The sequence below is a fragment of the Kryptolebias marmoratus genome, linkage group LG13 (assembly GCF_001649575.2).
Source record: "Kryptolebias marmoratus isolate JLee-2015 linkage group LG13, ASM164957v2, whole genome shotgun sequence".
Classification (NCBI taxonomy): Eukaryota; Metazoa; Chordata; class Actinopteri; order Cyprinodontiformes; family Rivulidae; genus Kryptolebias; species Kryptolebias marmoratus.
Genome location: NC_051442.1, coordinates 13807516 through 13821789, shown reverse-complemented (window position 1 = coordinate 13821789; position 14274 = coordinate 13807516). Strand labels below are relative to the sequence as shown.

Below are 14274 nucleotides of genomic sequence, written 5' to 3'. Positions count from 1 at the left end.
GGAAGCCAGTGGCTGGAAAGTCTCACCAGTTTGTAGCTTCAGATCCCGTTTATGGCCCGTGATGGATGTTTCCCAGTCTTCCTGTCTGAGTCTCTCTGTCACTGTCAGTTGGCATAATGCGGCGGGGATCAGGCTCAGAGACGGATGACGCTCAGACTTTCGTTTCTGAGAGTGAAAAACCAGAGTCTCCACGCAGCATACTGTAGCATATTCTACAATACTTCTGAGTTAAGCACGTTTAAGTTTAATCAGACTGCCGAACGGAGCTACGTTCCACATTTTGGGTGAAATACTCAAACCCAGCTGAAGGTGATGTGAGAGGAATTTGGTCTCACGGGTTGTTTGGCTGCAGAACGAGATCAAAAGTTAACAGTTTGCTGGACGTTGACTGCGGGTTTATTATAGCAAGAAGGTTTTTGCCTGTGACTGTTTTGTTACAGGCCCGGCCTTTCGATAGGGGGTGGTAGAGAGCAACGGGAGAGAAGAAGAAGAAGAGCTGGGCGAGTTAGTTCGGGAGACGCTAGCTGTGAAGTTGGTTGTACGCTATTCGCCTTGCCAAGAGAGGAATAAAAGTTCTACAAGCTTTCATCTCTCTCCTCCTTGTTTTGCCGCCAGCGGAGCAGAACCTTTAGAGCTCGTTACCTGCAGACGAGCCGAAATAGACTTATTAGGTAACAGTTTGTTTCTCTGTCGTGTTGGCAAAAGAATCTCATGAACCACTGAGCGGCGCTGATTTAAACCCAGGAAGTAATCATTAGATGTACGTCTACAGCTGTTTAACCTTTGGAGTCAGCTCAGCTCAGCATGGCTGCCGCAGATATTCAGCCTTAACCAAAACAAAAATGGGGATAGCTCGGTCCGTTTCGCAGAAAATTTGGCGTGGTAGTAGCTGAGAATGCTTCACAACACGTACTCTGAACAGTGACAGATCGCACAAGATTTCATAATATCGTTTGAGCTAGTGCATGACGTAGTTTTTTTTTTTAAAGATTTGACCAAAACGACTTTTATTATCTTTGAAGATGGACGATCTCAGTTTAAAACTGTGGTATGAGAGACGGCGGGCGATATGCATTCTTTCAAGGATTGCTAGGCCTTTAATTAAAGTTGGTTTTAACACTGTGTGACTCATGAGCATATAAATACCAAATAGATTCATAAATATTACAATAGACACAACCAGCGTCAGAGACATTTGATTTAGGCATCTCAAAAACAAAACTTGCATTTATCTCAGTCGGATCAGCCTTTTCTTTCTATTTGAAGGACAGATTTAGCTGTTCAGATTCAACATTTGTGCAGGTTAGTTAGATGTGCTGGAAAAAGCAGCAGTCTGAATGTCTGCAGGATCACCCTTTAGCTGACGCTCTGTGTGCTTTCTTTCCCAACAAGAAAATGGTTCCCCTGACGAGAGGAGGGAAGTGCAGAGAGGAAAGCCATCACCCAAAAAAAGAAACCAGAGCAAGTCTGTGCAAAAAAAAAAACGCAGCTGAAAGGAGCTTGTGTAAGCAGCTGAAACTAGAGAATGAGCGCCCTCTTCTGGTGGTCCTGTTGACGTCCACCTGTGGAGCTGTGAGGGATAAAACCATTAATGTGAAGAAAGGGCGGAAAAAAACCCCCAAACAAACAAAAACAAAACAGCCGTCTGAGTCCATTTTCAGAAAGCATTTTTAAATTAATTTTATTACTTAAAGCTATTTTACAACAAGCGCTTCACTGAACTGGAACATCTTTTTAAATTTTGCTTCATATTGTCATTACTGAATATATTTTTCTGCATCAGGTAACTCTGTCGTAACGTTTGTCATCAGTCTTTTCTGTAAAAATTCATATACTTTATAAGGAATATCACACTATGATACGGATGGCTGCGAGAGAGAGATATTAAGAAATACATTGAACCCTCAAAGAAAGAAACCGAAAACACATCGTTCAATTCATGAGCGTGTTGTCGTTTCTGTGATTCCATCAGTGTGTAAATGTAAATGCATGTGTGGACATGCTAATATTCTGTGTGTGTCCATGTGTGTGTTGCCCACCCAGAGTGTGTACATGTAGTTTGAGAGAGGTTAAACTGGGCCGTGGCTCTGATAAGATAATTAGATCTGTGAACCTGAAACCCAACATCATATTTACAGCATTTGCAGCCCCGAAAGCTCTCTCATTGTGGAGAAAAAAACAAAGCAAAACAATAAAAAGAAATTTAGACTTGGAACGGACCAAGTGAGGCTTCTAAATAAATAAAGGTGAAGCAGAATTGATATTCGTTTGGCTCGTATGTTCCACCTTGTGCTGAGAGGAGCAAGTAAACGAAACAAAACAAAATAAAAACAAACAATAAATATGGATTTTTCCAACAAAACCTTCACTCTTATAATTCAGAACACATAAGTTAATACAAATGCATGCTCTTGAAATCTTAATCTCAAGTCATTTCGCTCTCCGTCCCGCTGATATTAGTGCAAACTTTATAGATACTCTTAATCTTACACATAAAACCATCTTCATTGCATAACATCATAGCAGTATTGCACTACATCTTCATGTGTGTGTGTCTCTCTCGCTCTCTCTCACACACACACACACACACATACACAAGCACTCATTTATGTATTATACATCATAACCACCATAAGCTGTTAGAAAGGATGGATATTCCTCATATAGAATCATCTATATTTTATACATGACAGACACTTTCGTTCACCCGCAAACACACACACACACACACACGCTCAGAGACACACAGCTGCATTGCACATGGTTTTTCAATTAGTTTTTCAAACATGTCATATATGTCAGTTCAAAGCTCGAGTGGGAGGTCTGCTTTACATCACCTTGAACGGTTGAGTTCTTCATATTTTTTTTTTATTGTTTTCTAAACCTTTCCACGTAGCTTTTTGCTGTTTTACAACAATAAAATGGGAAATATGAGTAAACTCAACAACCAAAATGCAACTTCACCCAAAAAATAAATCAATGGAAACTTGTTTGGAAATGTTTTTTTTGTTAATGTTTTTTTTTTTTTTTTTTTTACAGACTTAGTCCTGTTAGAAATTGCCATAAAAAAGATATATATTTATATATATATATTCATGTATATATTTATATAGGTCATTAATTATTATTATTCTTTTTCTTTTTTCAATTTTAAACGTAACTTAGCTTTATTTCGTGTGGACTCGAGAGAGGGAGAAAGATGCAGAGAAAAGTGGAAGAGAGAGAATAAAAGAAGACCTATTCCCTCCACACAGAGGAGTTTCCACGCACTCGCACAGACGCAAACACACACACACGCGCGCGCGCACACATGCCATGGCTTTTTTTACTGCGGCCACTGCAAACAGTGTGTACGTCTGCTCGGAGGGGAGGGAGGAGGGTCTTTTGGAAGAGTGACCGGCGAGTTGGCTGCGGCGCGGTGGAGCTAAGAGCTGTTTGTGCCTAAAGAGATAACATTCATCCTGGATTCTGACGAGCAGGTCAGACAGCCGGTTCTCACCCCCCCTCCTCCTCCTCCCGGCCACCCCTCGTCCCACAGAGGAGTGCGCCAGGTTTACAGCTGAGGTTACAACTCTGGACGTGTGTGAGTGTCACTGGGATGGGTGTGAGGTTGTGTGTGGATATATATGTGTGTGTGTGTGTGTGTGCATAAGGAGGCTAAAGAGCCGGTTCGCTGGGGACCAGCCTCTTCTTCCTTTCACGAGACATGCTAAAAACGCTCCCTCACAAGAAGGTTATACCTTACCCACCTTTCTTCATTTTTATCTGATAACCCCCCCTCCCCCATTATCGTCTGCCATCTCCACCTTTGTTGAGGATGCATGCACAAATGAGTTTTCAAATCAGAATTATTTCATTTGCCTTTGAAAAGACTGAAGATGGGAGATGGAAGAGATGCCAGTCTTGGTTACTGAGGTGTTATTTTTTTTAAGTTCACACCAGGAACCAAGAGGAGCATCAGATGAGACTCCTGGACAAGAGGGACTCGGCAGGGTGTGGGTCCCAGCTAGGGTTGGAAACTTTCCAAGGGAAATAATCGGAATTCATGGGTTCAATATTCAATATTGGAGGTTTTCCCTCAGCAGGGTATTTAAATACAGCTGGGGGGGTAACATATTTTAGCATGATCTTGACTAAAATATAGCTGAAAGGAGAGGTACCACACCCTAAAAAACCAATAAACTGTCACCTAGAGATGTAAGGACAAATGGAAATAGTAAGATGTAAAACGTTTAGTTCAGAGTTGTAGTTAGTTTTGTTGTGAAATGTAATTTACTGCAAATCTGTTTTGTTTTCATGAAGATAAAGTTATAGAAAAAGCAAAAACAAATTGATTAGGGAAATGTACATTTTCTGTACATAAATTTAGACATTTCAATTTAATTGTGCAATTTAGTCGTTTTCGTTTTATTTTTATGTGAATTCCATGTGAAGAGATAAAAAACATCATTCAGCAGGAATAGTTTTGCTCAGAGAAAAAAAATTACAGCAACAAAAAGAGAACTGTAGAAATGTTCAAACTTGTTGTTTGGTTGTGACCCAGTGGAGGTCATCATATGCAAATTAGGTCATTTAAATTTAGTTACTTTCATAAACTTTGGGTCAAACTCATCATTCGACTGTGACGTTATCCGTCTATGACAAACCAAACTGTTTGGACATGATACATTTATTTAAATTACCTCCAGTTTTCAGTTAATTCCCACAACTCCCATAAATTCCCATAAATCCCATGTAAAGTTTCCAATTTAGAATATTTCCCCCCAAAAATTCCCCAGCTTAACTTCCCATGGAAAGTTTCTGGAAAAATGCTCGGAAACTTTCTGCCCCTTTACAACCCTGGTCCCAGCCGTCTTGTTTTCCAGGTCTTCCCACATTCCTGTTTGGAAACAAGGCAGAACAAACAGGAAGAGGAAGACATCAGAAAACCAGGAGGTGGCGTCGTTTTGAGCACCTCTATCTCAGGGGGGGGTAGGGGTGAATGTCGAGTGTGAGCTCCATCCTTGCTCTGCTTTTGCTCAGACCTGATACTTTACGTCCAGACAAAATGCCTCGAGAGCCACGTGTCTCACACCTGGCATCTAAGTGCAAGTTAAATCTGCCTAAACCGATGTGTCGCTTCTCTTAATTTAGTTCTTTTTATCGAGTAGGGGGGGAATGCATCTGTTTGGGTTTAGATACAGATATGTGCAAGATGTCGGTATCACTAAAGGGTGCAGTCACAGCTCGAAACCAGAGTACATTTTTAACGCTGATCAATATCAAGTCCTGCTTTCATTAAAGTGGAATTCTGATACGATCTCTTTCAGTTTAACTACACATCACTGTGTGTACAGCTATGAAAAAGTCTCTTTTTTTTAAATTTTATTTGGTATCCTTCGCCTCGCTGTGTCCCTTCCCGTGTTTGTCTCTCTGTGTCGTCTGCAGTGATTGCCTAGAAGCACTGACTTCGCTGGAGGACTTCGCAGGCAGGCGAGGCTGGCTCGGCTGTGGGGGTGGAGGGCGGTGGCGGTCGGTGGCTTTGTCGGGGAGGGGCGGTCGGGTCGGTCGGGTCGGTCGGGGCGGGTGGGTGCAGCATCACAGCCTCTCCCGAGTGGGGATCCAGATGTAAGGCCCTGATTGCTCCTCAATCACTGTCTTTACTTTGTGATAAACCTCCTCAAAGCTGTCCCCTTCCACGACAGCTGCAGGCGGGAAACGGCAGCGTGTGAGAAAAGAGAACAAATCAAGGATTGAAGGCAAAAAAAAAAAAAAAAAAAAAACTGTACAGGCAGCTGTAAAAAAAATAAAAGGAGGAAGAAAAATGAAAGCACTGAAAGATTTCTGAACAGCAATAAGGAGAAATCCATCAGAAAATCCATTTCCAAACATCCAACAGGAGTCGTGTTTGCTTTTTGCAAATATTTCTACACATTTGTTCTTTCAACTGCTTGCTAAAATGCCATTGTACCACATTTATCTGGGATATGACAGAAGCTTCAGATCTGTCACAGATCCAGACTTCGGCTGCTGCTGAGATTTGCCCTATATGCATCTCTTAAAAGTTAAAATGCACTGCGCCTTCTCGAAAGGAGCATTTAACTCTCTGTGTTTTGCAAAACGTATATATTAGAAGCACCTGAAATGTGAAAAACAGACAAACAAACAAAAAAAAAGAACTCAAAACATGTCAAATCTCTTGCTCCTAAAACCCTGCTGTTTCATTTTTTAAACGGAGTGCAGTGAAGTGTAATCTCAGATGTAAGAGCTTTTGTTTGCCGCTTTAATTTAGGCCCAAATTCTAGCGTAAGTACAGTGTACTATCTGCATTGATGTCTTCTTAAAAATTAAAGTTTGTCAGCTGTTTAGATTTATTTGTATCGCCAAATAAAAATGACCTAAAACATAACCAGATTGTCAAACATGCCCTGAATGGAGTTGATCCAGGATTATATACCCCTGAGTGGTCGAGGCAGCATAGTCTGAGTTGTTGGAAAATGTTTTCGACTCTTGAGACCAGATAAAAAAAACAAGAGTGCATTCTTTCTTTGTCTGATCTGTGAGACGTGATTTGAGCCAGACACGTGGACCTGAATGCTTTGTCTTTAACCTCCTGGGACCTGGCGTCCATGTATGTGGACGTCGTATTCTGCTCGGCATTCCTTGATTCCCATCAGGTCCCAATCAGCCCAAACAGCAAAGAGAAATTAAAAAGAGTTCAGGTCTTAGAAGGTTAATAATACCACGAAGCATATTTCAAACCACACGGAGATTTAAAAAAACACAAACCGTCAGAGCATCTGTGACTCCGGAGGTGAAGGACCGTGCAGCAAAACAAAACGACCCTCAAATCTAAGTCAAACAACTGGATGCCGAAGTTATTATTTTAGCAACATTCACTTGATTTAAAGTCGTGAACTTAATCACGGTACGGCTGAGCGAAAGTGGTCGGCTCTCGTGACGATGTTCAGGACTGAGCCGTGGTTGTTTATTTAAAGTCCCGTCAGAGACGAAGAGCAAAAGTTTGTGAACTTTTGCCTCCCACAGATCTGTCATACTGAATCATTTTCCTAAAAATGCTGCTTTCAGGAACCGGTTTCTGAGCCGAGCCCTTCTGTGTTGCATTAGCATGTTTCCTCCCCCTCGCTGCTCTGGTTTACAGAAAGTTTAAAGACCTTCTGATTAGGTTAGATGGTGATTCTGCACCGGTTGTAGGGGTTGTAGGTGCTCATGCCTTTGTACTGGCCGTCAGTATGAACTCTGGACAAAGTGCACGCGTGCAGATAGACGAGCTCTCTGCACCAGCGCGGGTCTTGTGTTCACGCAGCTTCTGTGCACGCTTACCTGAAAAACACTCTAGGAAGTCTTGTTCTAGCTTGAGGGCTCGGTCCATTGCTTTCCTGGCCTGCTCCTCTGTCAGACGAGTGTTGATTTCTCTGTTGAAGGCACGTGCAACATCTTTACTACCAAACACGCTTACCCCCCCACCGCTTCCTTAAACGTTTGAGGATCTGTCTTTGGTACTTACAGAACATTCTCCAGTGACTTGGGTCGGACAAAAATGGCGATGGGATGAAGCTGAGCTGCCTGTAGTCTGCGCACAGCATTCGCAGAGACATCCAGGATGCAGTGTTTCCCCTGCTGCTCGTGCACACAAACAAGGATAAGAATAATGAGAAACTGATAGTTTGATGAGAAAATTAGGAGGGCTGCAGCTTATTACTGACACACTAGTCTTTGGCACTGAAGAAACCTTGTATTATTTAAGTCTTATACAAATAAACACTTTTTAAAAAATGGAAACTCTGATAAACTCCTTGCAGTTAGAGCAACAGTCAGTATCCTTTAAAGTGAGGCTATTTGAAAATGTTATGAACAGTAAGCATCTAACTTGTAGGCAGTTCTTTGAAGGGTCTCATTTTGGAGAAACAGAGTTTAATTCTTAGAGAACTGATGAGCTAATTAGCTTCCAGCTCAGCCTGGAGCACATATCATAACATTTCTACTGCAATAACCATGTCATGTGAAAAATAGTTTCCAATTTCATTCTTCTCTGTGAAATGTTTGAGACTGGACTTATTTTACACAGGCTAGTCTGGTGATTTTTGAAGTGATGTTCTGTGAAATAGTTATCAGTAGTTGGTACCTTTTCAACCTTCCTTAAAAGCCTTTCTCCAGGTTAGGCTAATGGCTAACCAAACCAAGCTTGTTTTATATCATTATTCAGGCTTATTAAACAACTCCTTCTCCAAAATGACACACAGGTGTGAAAAATGAGCTAATATGAAATGTCTACATTTTTGCATCCGTCTTTATGCCCGTAGGGCTGAGGCTATGATTGTACCATGTCTAGTCAGTCCAAAGGTTTAATCAACTCCAGGCAGGCTGGTACATTTGCCACCTCAGCACCATTGGAATAAACACGGTCTATGCTCAGCACACATACAATTGTGTAGTAAAACAAACATTATTCGGTTGAGAAAACAGTGACAAACTAAACAAACGGTGTCATGCAAAAATGTCAAGGTTTAATACCAGCCAGTGTAGCTTTCTTTCACACCAGAATGTTGTTTTTGATAAAAGGTTGTTTAATAAGCCTGAAGACTTCCGCCTTTTTCTCCACACGTTCTCTTGTCACGACTGATAAGGGACTAACTACTGACAGCTATTTGACAGAACATCGCTTCAAAAATCCCCAGACTATCCCTTTAGGATGGCACAAATCTGCTTCAGTCTTCACCCTGCTCAGATTAGCTGTTAGCTCATCAGCCCGGTAAGAATTACACCCTGTTTCTCCAAACTGAGGTTATTCAAAGAGCAATCTACAACAGGTAAGATACTTACTGTTCATGACCTTTGCACAAAACCCCACTTCAGAAGATCTGAACTATTTTCGTACTATCCTTGAGTCTGACATCATGCAAAAGCAGTTTTATGATTTTAGAATTTACAGTGATCGTGGATGTAATAACCCTCTTATACTTGTGTGAAATAATATAATTGCCACTATTTTCTGTTTCAGAATAGAACACGTTCCTACGTACTTGCTCAGCCACCTCGCGGACACTTTGGACACTCGTCCCGTACAAGTGACTGTTGTACTGCCCCGCCTCGATGAACCGGTGGCTCTGGATGTCCTTCTCCATCTGTTCTCGTGAGGACACAAAATGATAGTCTCGCCCATCCACCTCGTACTCCCTCTTGGGTCGTGTGGTGTCTGTCAGACGAAGAGCGAAAGTGATAAAGACGAGGCTCGTGCCGCTCTGCATTTCAAAATTGAAGCAATTACTTCTGCCGCAGATGTCACCGTAAAATTGCTGCAGGTGGCAGCATTGACATCGAATAAAAAAAAATAAAATAAAATAAAAAAATAAAAACCCTGCAGAACAGATTAGTCTTTAAGAGTGGCAGCGTAATTACTCACGAGGGACACAAGATCCAAACTTATCAGGGAACTCAGACAACAGGTCATCATTTATCCTGTCCTTCACCGGACCCAGAATGATGATGGGCCTTGCGTAATGTACTTATCGGGGGGAGAAAGGAAGGAGAAAGGAGAGCGGGATCAGTCACAAAAGGGAAATCAAAACAAAAATGAAATGTCATATTTAAGCTTTGAATAGAGGGCTTTAAATGCTCTTTTGTGTGGTCTTACCTTCCACTTGAGTAACTGTCTCATAACTGTGGGGGGTTTTATCTCTCCCTGGTGACAGAACAAAGAAGCATTCAGCCACGCGTTTCGAAACGAGATTCAGCTTTGAGCATCCATTCCTACGCATTGATTTTCTGTTATTTCATATATAAACATAAACACACTTTATGGCAAACATTAGAGTATTGTTCGTGCACGTGTCTGCAAATTCATGACTGCCTAAGGGAGTATCCAGAGTATCTTTTAGTTGGCTCTGTTGAGCAACGCTAACAATCAAGATCTTTTTAATTAGTATCATGAAGCTGGTAATCAACTCTGTGAGTCAATAAGGATCTTCTGACTCTGAATAGTTGCGCTTTTATTGAGAAACCGGGGGAGTGGCAATCAAACAAATAGTGACAATCATGGCTACAGTATTTTTGATCAAAAGAGAAAACTAACTTAATATAAGACGGTAAACTGATATATATATTTGAAGTGGGGTTCTATGGAAAGGTTGTGAACATTTAATATATTAAATGTTGTAGTTAGCTCTGTGAACAACCTCAGTTTGGAGAAATAGAGTTTGATTCTGACCTGATTGATGAGCTAACAGCAAACTTGAGTCCGGCTGAGACCAATGCGGATTGCTGCTGCTTTAAAGCAACTCTAATCTGCAAGATTTCATAGCAATTTACTGCAAACACTTCTGTAAATCTTTACACCTCTTTTCAGTTTTGTATTAGACCAGGGGTGGGCAACCCTGGTCCTCGAGGGCCACCATCCTGCATGTTTTCCTTGTTTCCCTGCTCCAACACACCTGGTTCAGTGGTTAAATCACCTCTTCATGTTCTGCAGAAGCCTGTTAATCACCCATTGATTCAAATCAGGTGTGTTGGAGCAGAGGAACAAGGAAAATATGCAGGTTGGTGGCTCTCCAGGACCAGGGTTGCCTACCCCCTGCATTACACAGTTATTCCAGCAGAAATGTTAGTATTATCCTGCTGGATGTGTCCCAGACTGCACCAGATATGCTACATCTAGCTGCTGCTGCTATTCAGATGAGAAAAATAACCAAATAACTAGGTATGTGACTAGGCAATGACATGCTAACAGCAATGTAAAGGTTTACAAACCAGCATTTGCATGAAAGATGCTTGTTTTAAGAGGCCAGTAATCCACTTTGGTCTCGGCTTTGCTCGGACTAGCCATTAACTCATCAGTCTCGTCAGATTTAAACTTTACTTCTTCCACTTGAGGCGGTTCAAAGCCCTATCTGAAACAGGTAAGATATTGTTTGCAACCATTCCAGAGAGCCCCACTTCAAAAAACTCGAACTATTCCTTTAATATTTCTCTCAGCCCAAAAGCAACACAACTGTCCCATTTAAAGCAGGAAGAAACCCTGTAAAAGAAAAAAAAAAACCTAAAGCTGACCGTACGCATAAATTATTAAGCTTTTTGACGTCATGGCAACATTAAAGTATGAGTGAGATCTGAGGATTAATTAGGGTTGTGTATTTTATTGAATTAATTTGCTGCGGGGGCAATTTACTCTTCAGATATAAGAGCAAGTTTTAGTCTTGTTCAATCAAATGCAAGACTGGCTGCTTTAAACGCTATTGGCACTAAATAAAAAAACAAAACGACCCACAAGCAGATAAAAGGATTCAAAACAGTGAGTGGGCTTATTGCAAATGTTCATTTTCTTCTATCCAGGCTCTTAAATGGGAAATGAAAAAAACGGTGTTCAGTGATTTTAAATAACTTTCAAACATTTTACAATGTGAACATGAGGAAATATTGTCACGCTAAAAGTTGATGCTTTTCTCAGAACTGTCAAAGTTGTTTTGTAAAGCGATGTTTTGTTGTTGTGATTCATCTAATGTTGTAAATTTGGCACCTCTGAGTAATCGGCTTAACAGACGTGATCTTGTAGAGTTTAAACTACTCACCCTGAGTGCTCATGTTGTCTCGACCGTGGTCCTGTAAACAGAGACAAAGTGGAAAATTAAAACCCTCCGAAACAGTTTGGAAGAACCAGCCGTATCACTAAGTGAGCCTACCCTCTCTTTGGTGTTAACACGAGACCACTCTTTTCTCTCCACCCTGTAAAACACGACACAACTTGTTGACCGAGTCCGTAAAACAGCTGGTGAAACGCAAGTTTCGGGCCGCGCGCGCCGCCGGGGGGAAACTGTGCCTGACCTGTGCTTGCTGGGGATGAAGCCGACCTCCTCGGCCTCGTTCTGTGGGCTGACCTTACGGGCCTGCCACCACTCTTCGTCTCCGCAGTCCAACACGTGCAGCACGTCCCCAAACCTGAAGCCCAGAGCTTGGCTGAGAAAGCCGCAGTCCGCAGTCTTGTCGTAGTCAAAAAGAGCCCTGAGCGACGCATGGAGTGAAGGAAGTTTAGTGACAATCACTGTAACTTCTGCCCGGCCAACTTCAAGTCTTTCTTGCTTTCAGCAGGTCCATAATGGAAACAGATTTTTACATGCTGTTTGAAAACGCCGCAACTGCTTTAAAGCTTTTTAAGTGCATGTGATTGAAATTCTGAGGAGGAAAAACGTATGTAAATTAGAAATGCGGCACATCAACATTTGATTATCCAGAGCATTAATGTAATGAGACGGAGATGGACAAAGTTTTTCAGGAAAAGTACAAGAAAACTACTCATCTAAAGTAAGAATCCTCCTTTCTTACATTCTTCCTATTCATTAAACACATCATTAGCATAGAATACCCAGGATAAATAAAACCCTAAAGGATTAAAGAATAAATGACTGGATGAAACGAGGCTGGATCACACTTTGACCTGGTCCAGCATATTTACACATAAATCCAAATTAAGTGCTCCTTCAAATAAGATTTGCATCTAATTGACTTTTTCTGAATTAAAGACTAAACTAAAATTTCACTTCCTAGAAATCAGCTTTTGACCTTTGATTTCCTGGATAATCGGAAGTTGAAATCTTTTCCTGAACTTGTAGTTTCTGCAAAACTTCGCACAGCCTGAGTGTGCACGGGCTGATCACGGCTCGCCTCCTGTTCTTTTTTCTTCCACGCGCAGAAAGTTTAAAAGGGTTCTAGAGGAACCTCTGGTGGTCCAAACTCCTCGCAGTGATGGAGAGCATTATCAGGTGTGGGATGTCGGCAGCGTTTCTGCACAAGCGAAATCCAAGCTGCTGCGTCTTTATGAGCAGCCTGTGTTTGAACAGGCGCGGAGCGTCTTATCAGACCCGTCACACATCTTTACTCTGAGTCTGAGCTCTTGGCTTCTGGCAGAAGGTGAGTCTCTACATGGAGACTGGATTGCTTTAAAAACACCTAAAGGTCGTAGCTCACTGGACTGTTGGCGACAGATTGCGTACGGCATTAACAAAGGGAGTATCCAAAATGTCTCAAAACGTTAGAAAGTGTCGTCAGTTTTCTTTTGCTTTCATGTCGTCGGAGGTTTGAACTCGCTGGGAAAAAAATTTGTGCGGCAAATTTTGTTTTTTAAATATTCACTTTAGTTTCTGTGAGTCAGAAGGTGGAGGAAATGGGAGACAACTTTGGGGAGGATTTGGCAAAAAAAAAAGGAAAAAAGAAAAGAAACTGTGATAAAGCTGAGGCACATTGAAGACACTTTGTGACTGAAGTGCAACGAAGAATTTTGCACGTTGTTTGCAGTGTCTGCCCACACAGACACTGCAACACAAAGCTGCTACCTCCTAAATAACTTTGGCATTTTACCTGATTATTACTTATTTATATATTGACCTTAACACTTTGCTCCCACTGCAGTATTTTCTACCCTAGAGTGTGTTTGTTAACTGCTTTTATGGCCTTTTATCTTTAAAAATGACTAATTATTGCACTATTTTAATATCTTTAACTCAATTTTGTGACAGAGTGCCTCCCTGTTTCAATGCAAATCCTTCTTTGTACTTCTGTGTATGAGACAAATTAACAAGCTCGACTGATTGATTGAAGCATCGCAACTTATTTGACGTTACTTACGTCTCCAAATGTGCCATAAGTACAAACTCACTGAGATTCCAGGCATGTTTTTGCACATTTTGTGTCTGCGAGTAGTCCCCAACAGTCTCAGCACAGTGAAATATTAGCTTTATTCCCCACTTCAGTCAAAATGTGAAATAATGTCTACTAAAGCTGATTGAATTGTGAAATTTTTCACTTAATTCTGCACTTGTGGGTGTGCTATATAGTTTATTTTGAAAAATTTGTATATATAAGTTTCTAAATCCTTAAAACATGGAGAAAAAATGTGTGTCTTTTGCGCCTCTAATCTTCATATTCTGTTTATATATTTAAGACCCCTCTAACAGATCAGCTCGTGTTAGGGCCTATTAACTTTCTGTTTTATAAGCCTGATTTTGTACGTATGATTTTTTTTTTTTTTTCCTTTTGTGACTTTAAAATCATCTGCAGTGGTAATCATGCAGATTATGTCAAATCAAAAATCAAATCAAATTTATTTATAAAGCACATTTAAAAACAACTGTTGTTGACCAAAGTGCTGCACACATAAACATTCAATACAAACATACAAAAATACAATAACATTACAATTCTCACAATGTATTAAAAGCCAGTGAATATAAATGTGTTTTAAGAAGAGATTTAAAAACACCAAGTGTTGAAGCCTGTCTAATATGG

General features: G+C 41.0%; 1 protein-coding gene across 4 annotated transcripts in view; it reads right to left on the bottom strand.

Annotated features, from left to right (window-relative positions):
- Positions 1-1654: 1654 nt before the first annotated feature.
- Positions 1655-14274, bottom strand: part of LOC108248807 (disks large homolog 4) — a 58802-nt gene continuing 46182 nt past the window's right edge. For all 4 annotated transcript variants that reach the window (XM_037979139.1, XM_037979138.1, XM_037979140.1 and 1 more), the window contains 9 exons: positions 11818-11994; positions 11676-11718; positions 11565-11595; positions 9635-9682; positions 9404-9505; positions 9024-9196; positions 7508-7620; positions 7324-7415; positions 1655-5684 (listed from right to left, as the gene is read on the bottom strand). In XM_037979139.1, the coding sequence (XP_037835067.1) occupies positions 5578-5684; positions 7324-7415; positions 7508-7620; positions 9024-9196; positions 9404-9505; positions 9635-9682; positions 11565-11595; positions 11676-11718; positions 11818-11994 (886 nt within the window). In that variant the 3' untranslated portion in view covers positions 1655-5577. The remainder of the gene's footprint in view (positions 5685-7323; positions 7416-7507; positions 7621-9023; positions 9197-9403; positions 9506-9634; positions 9683-11564; positions 11596-11675; positions 11719-11817; positions 11995-14274) is intronic.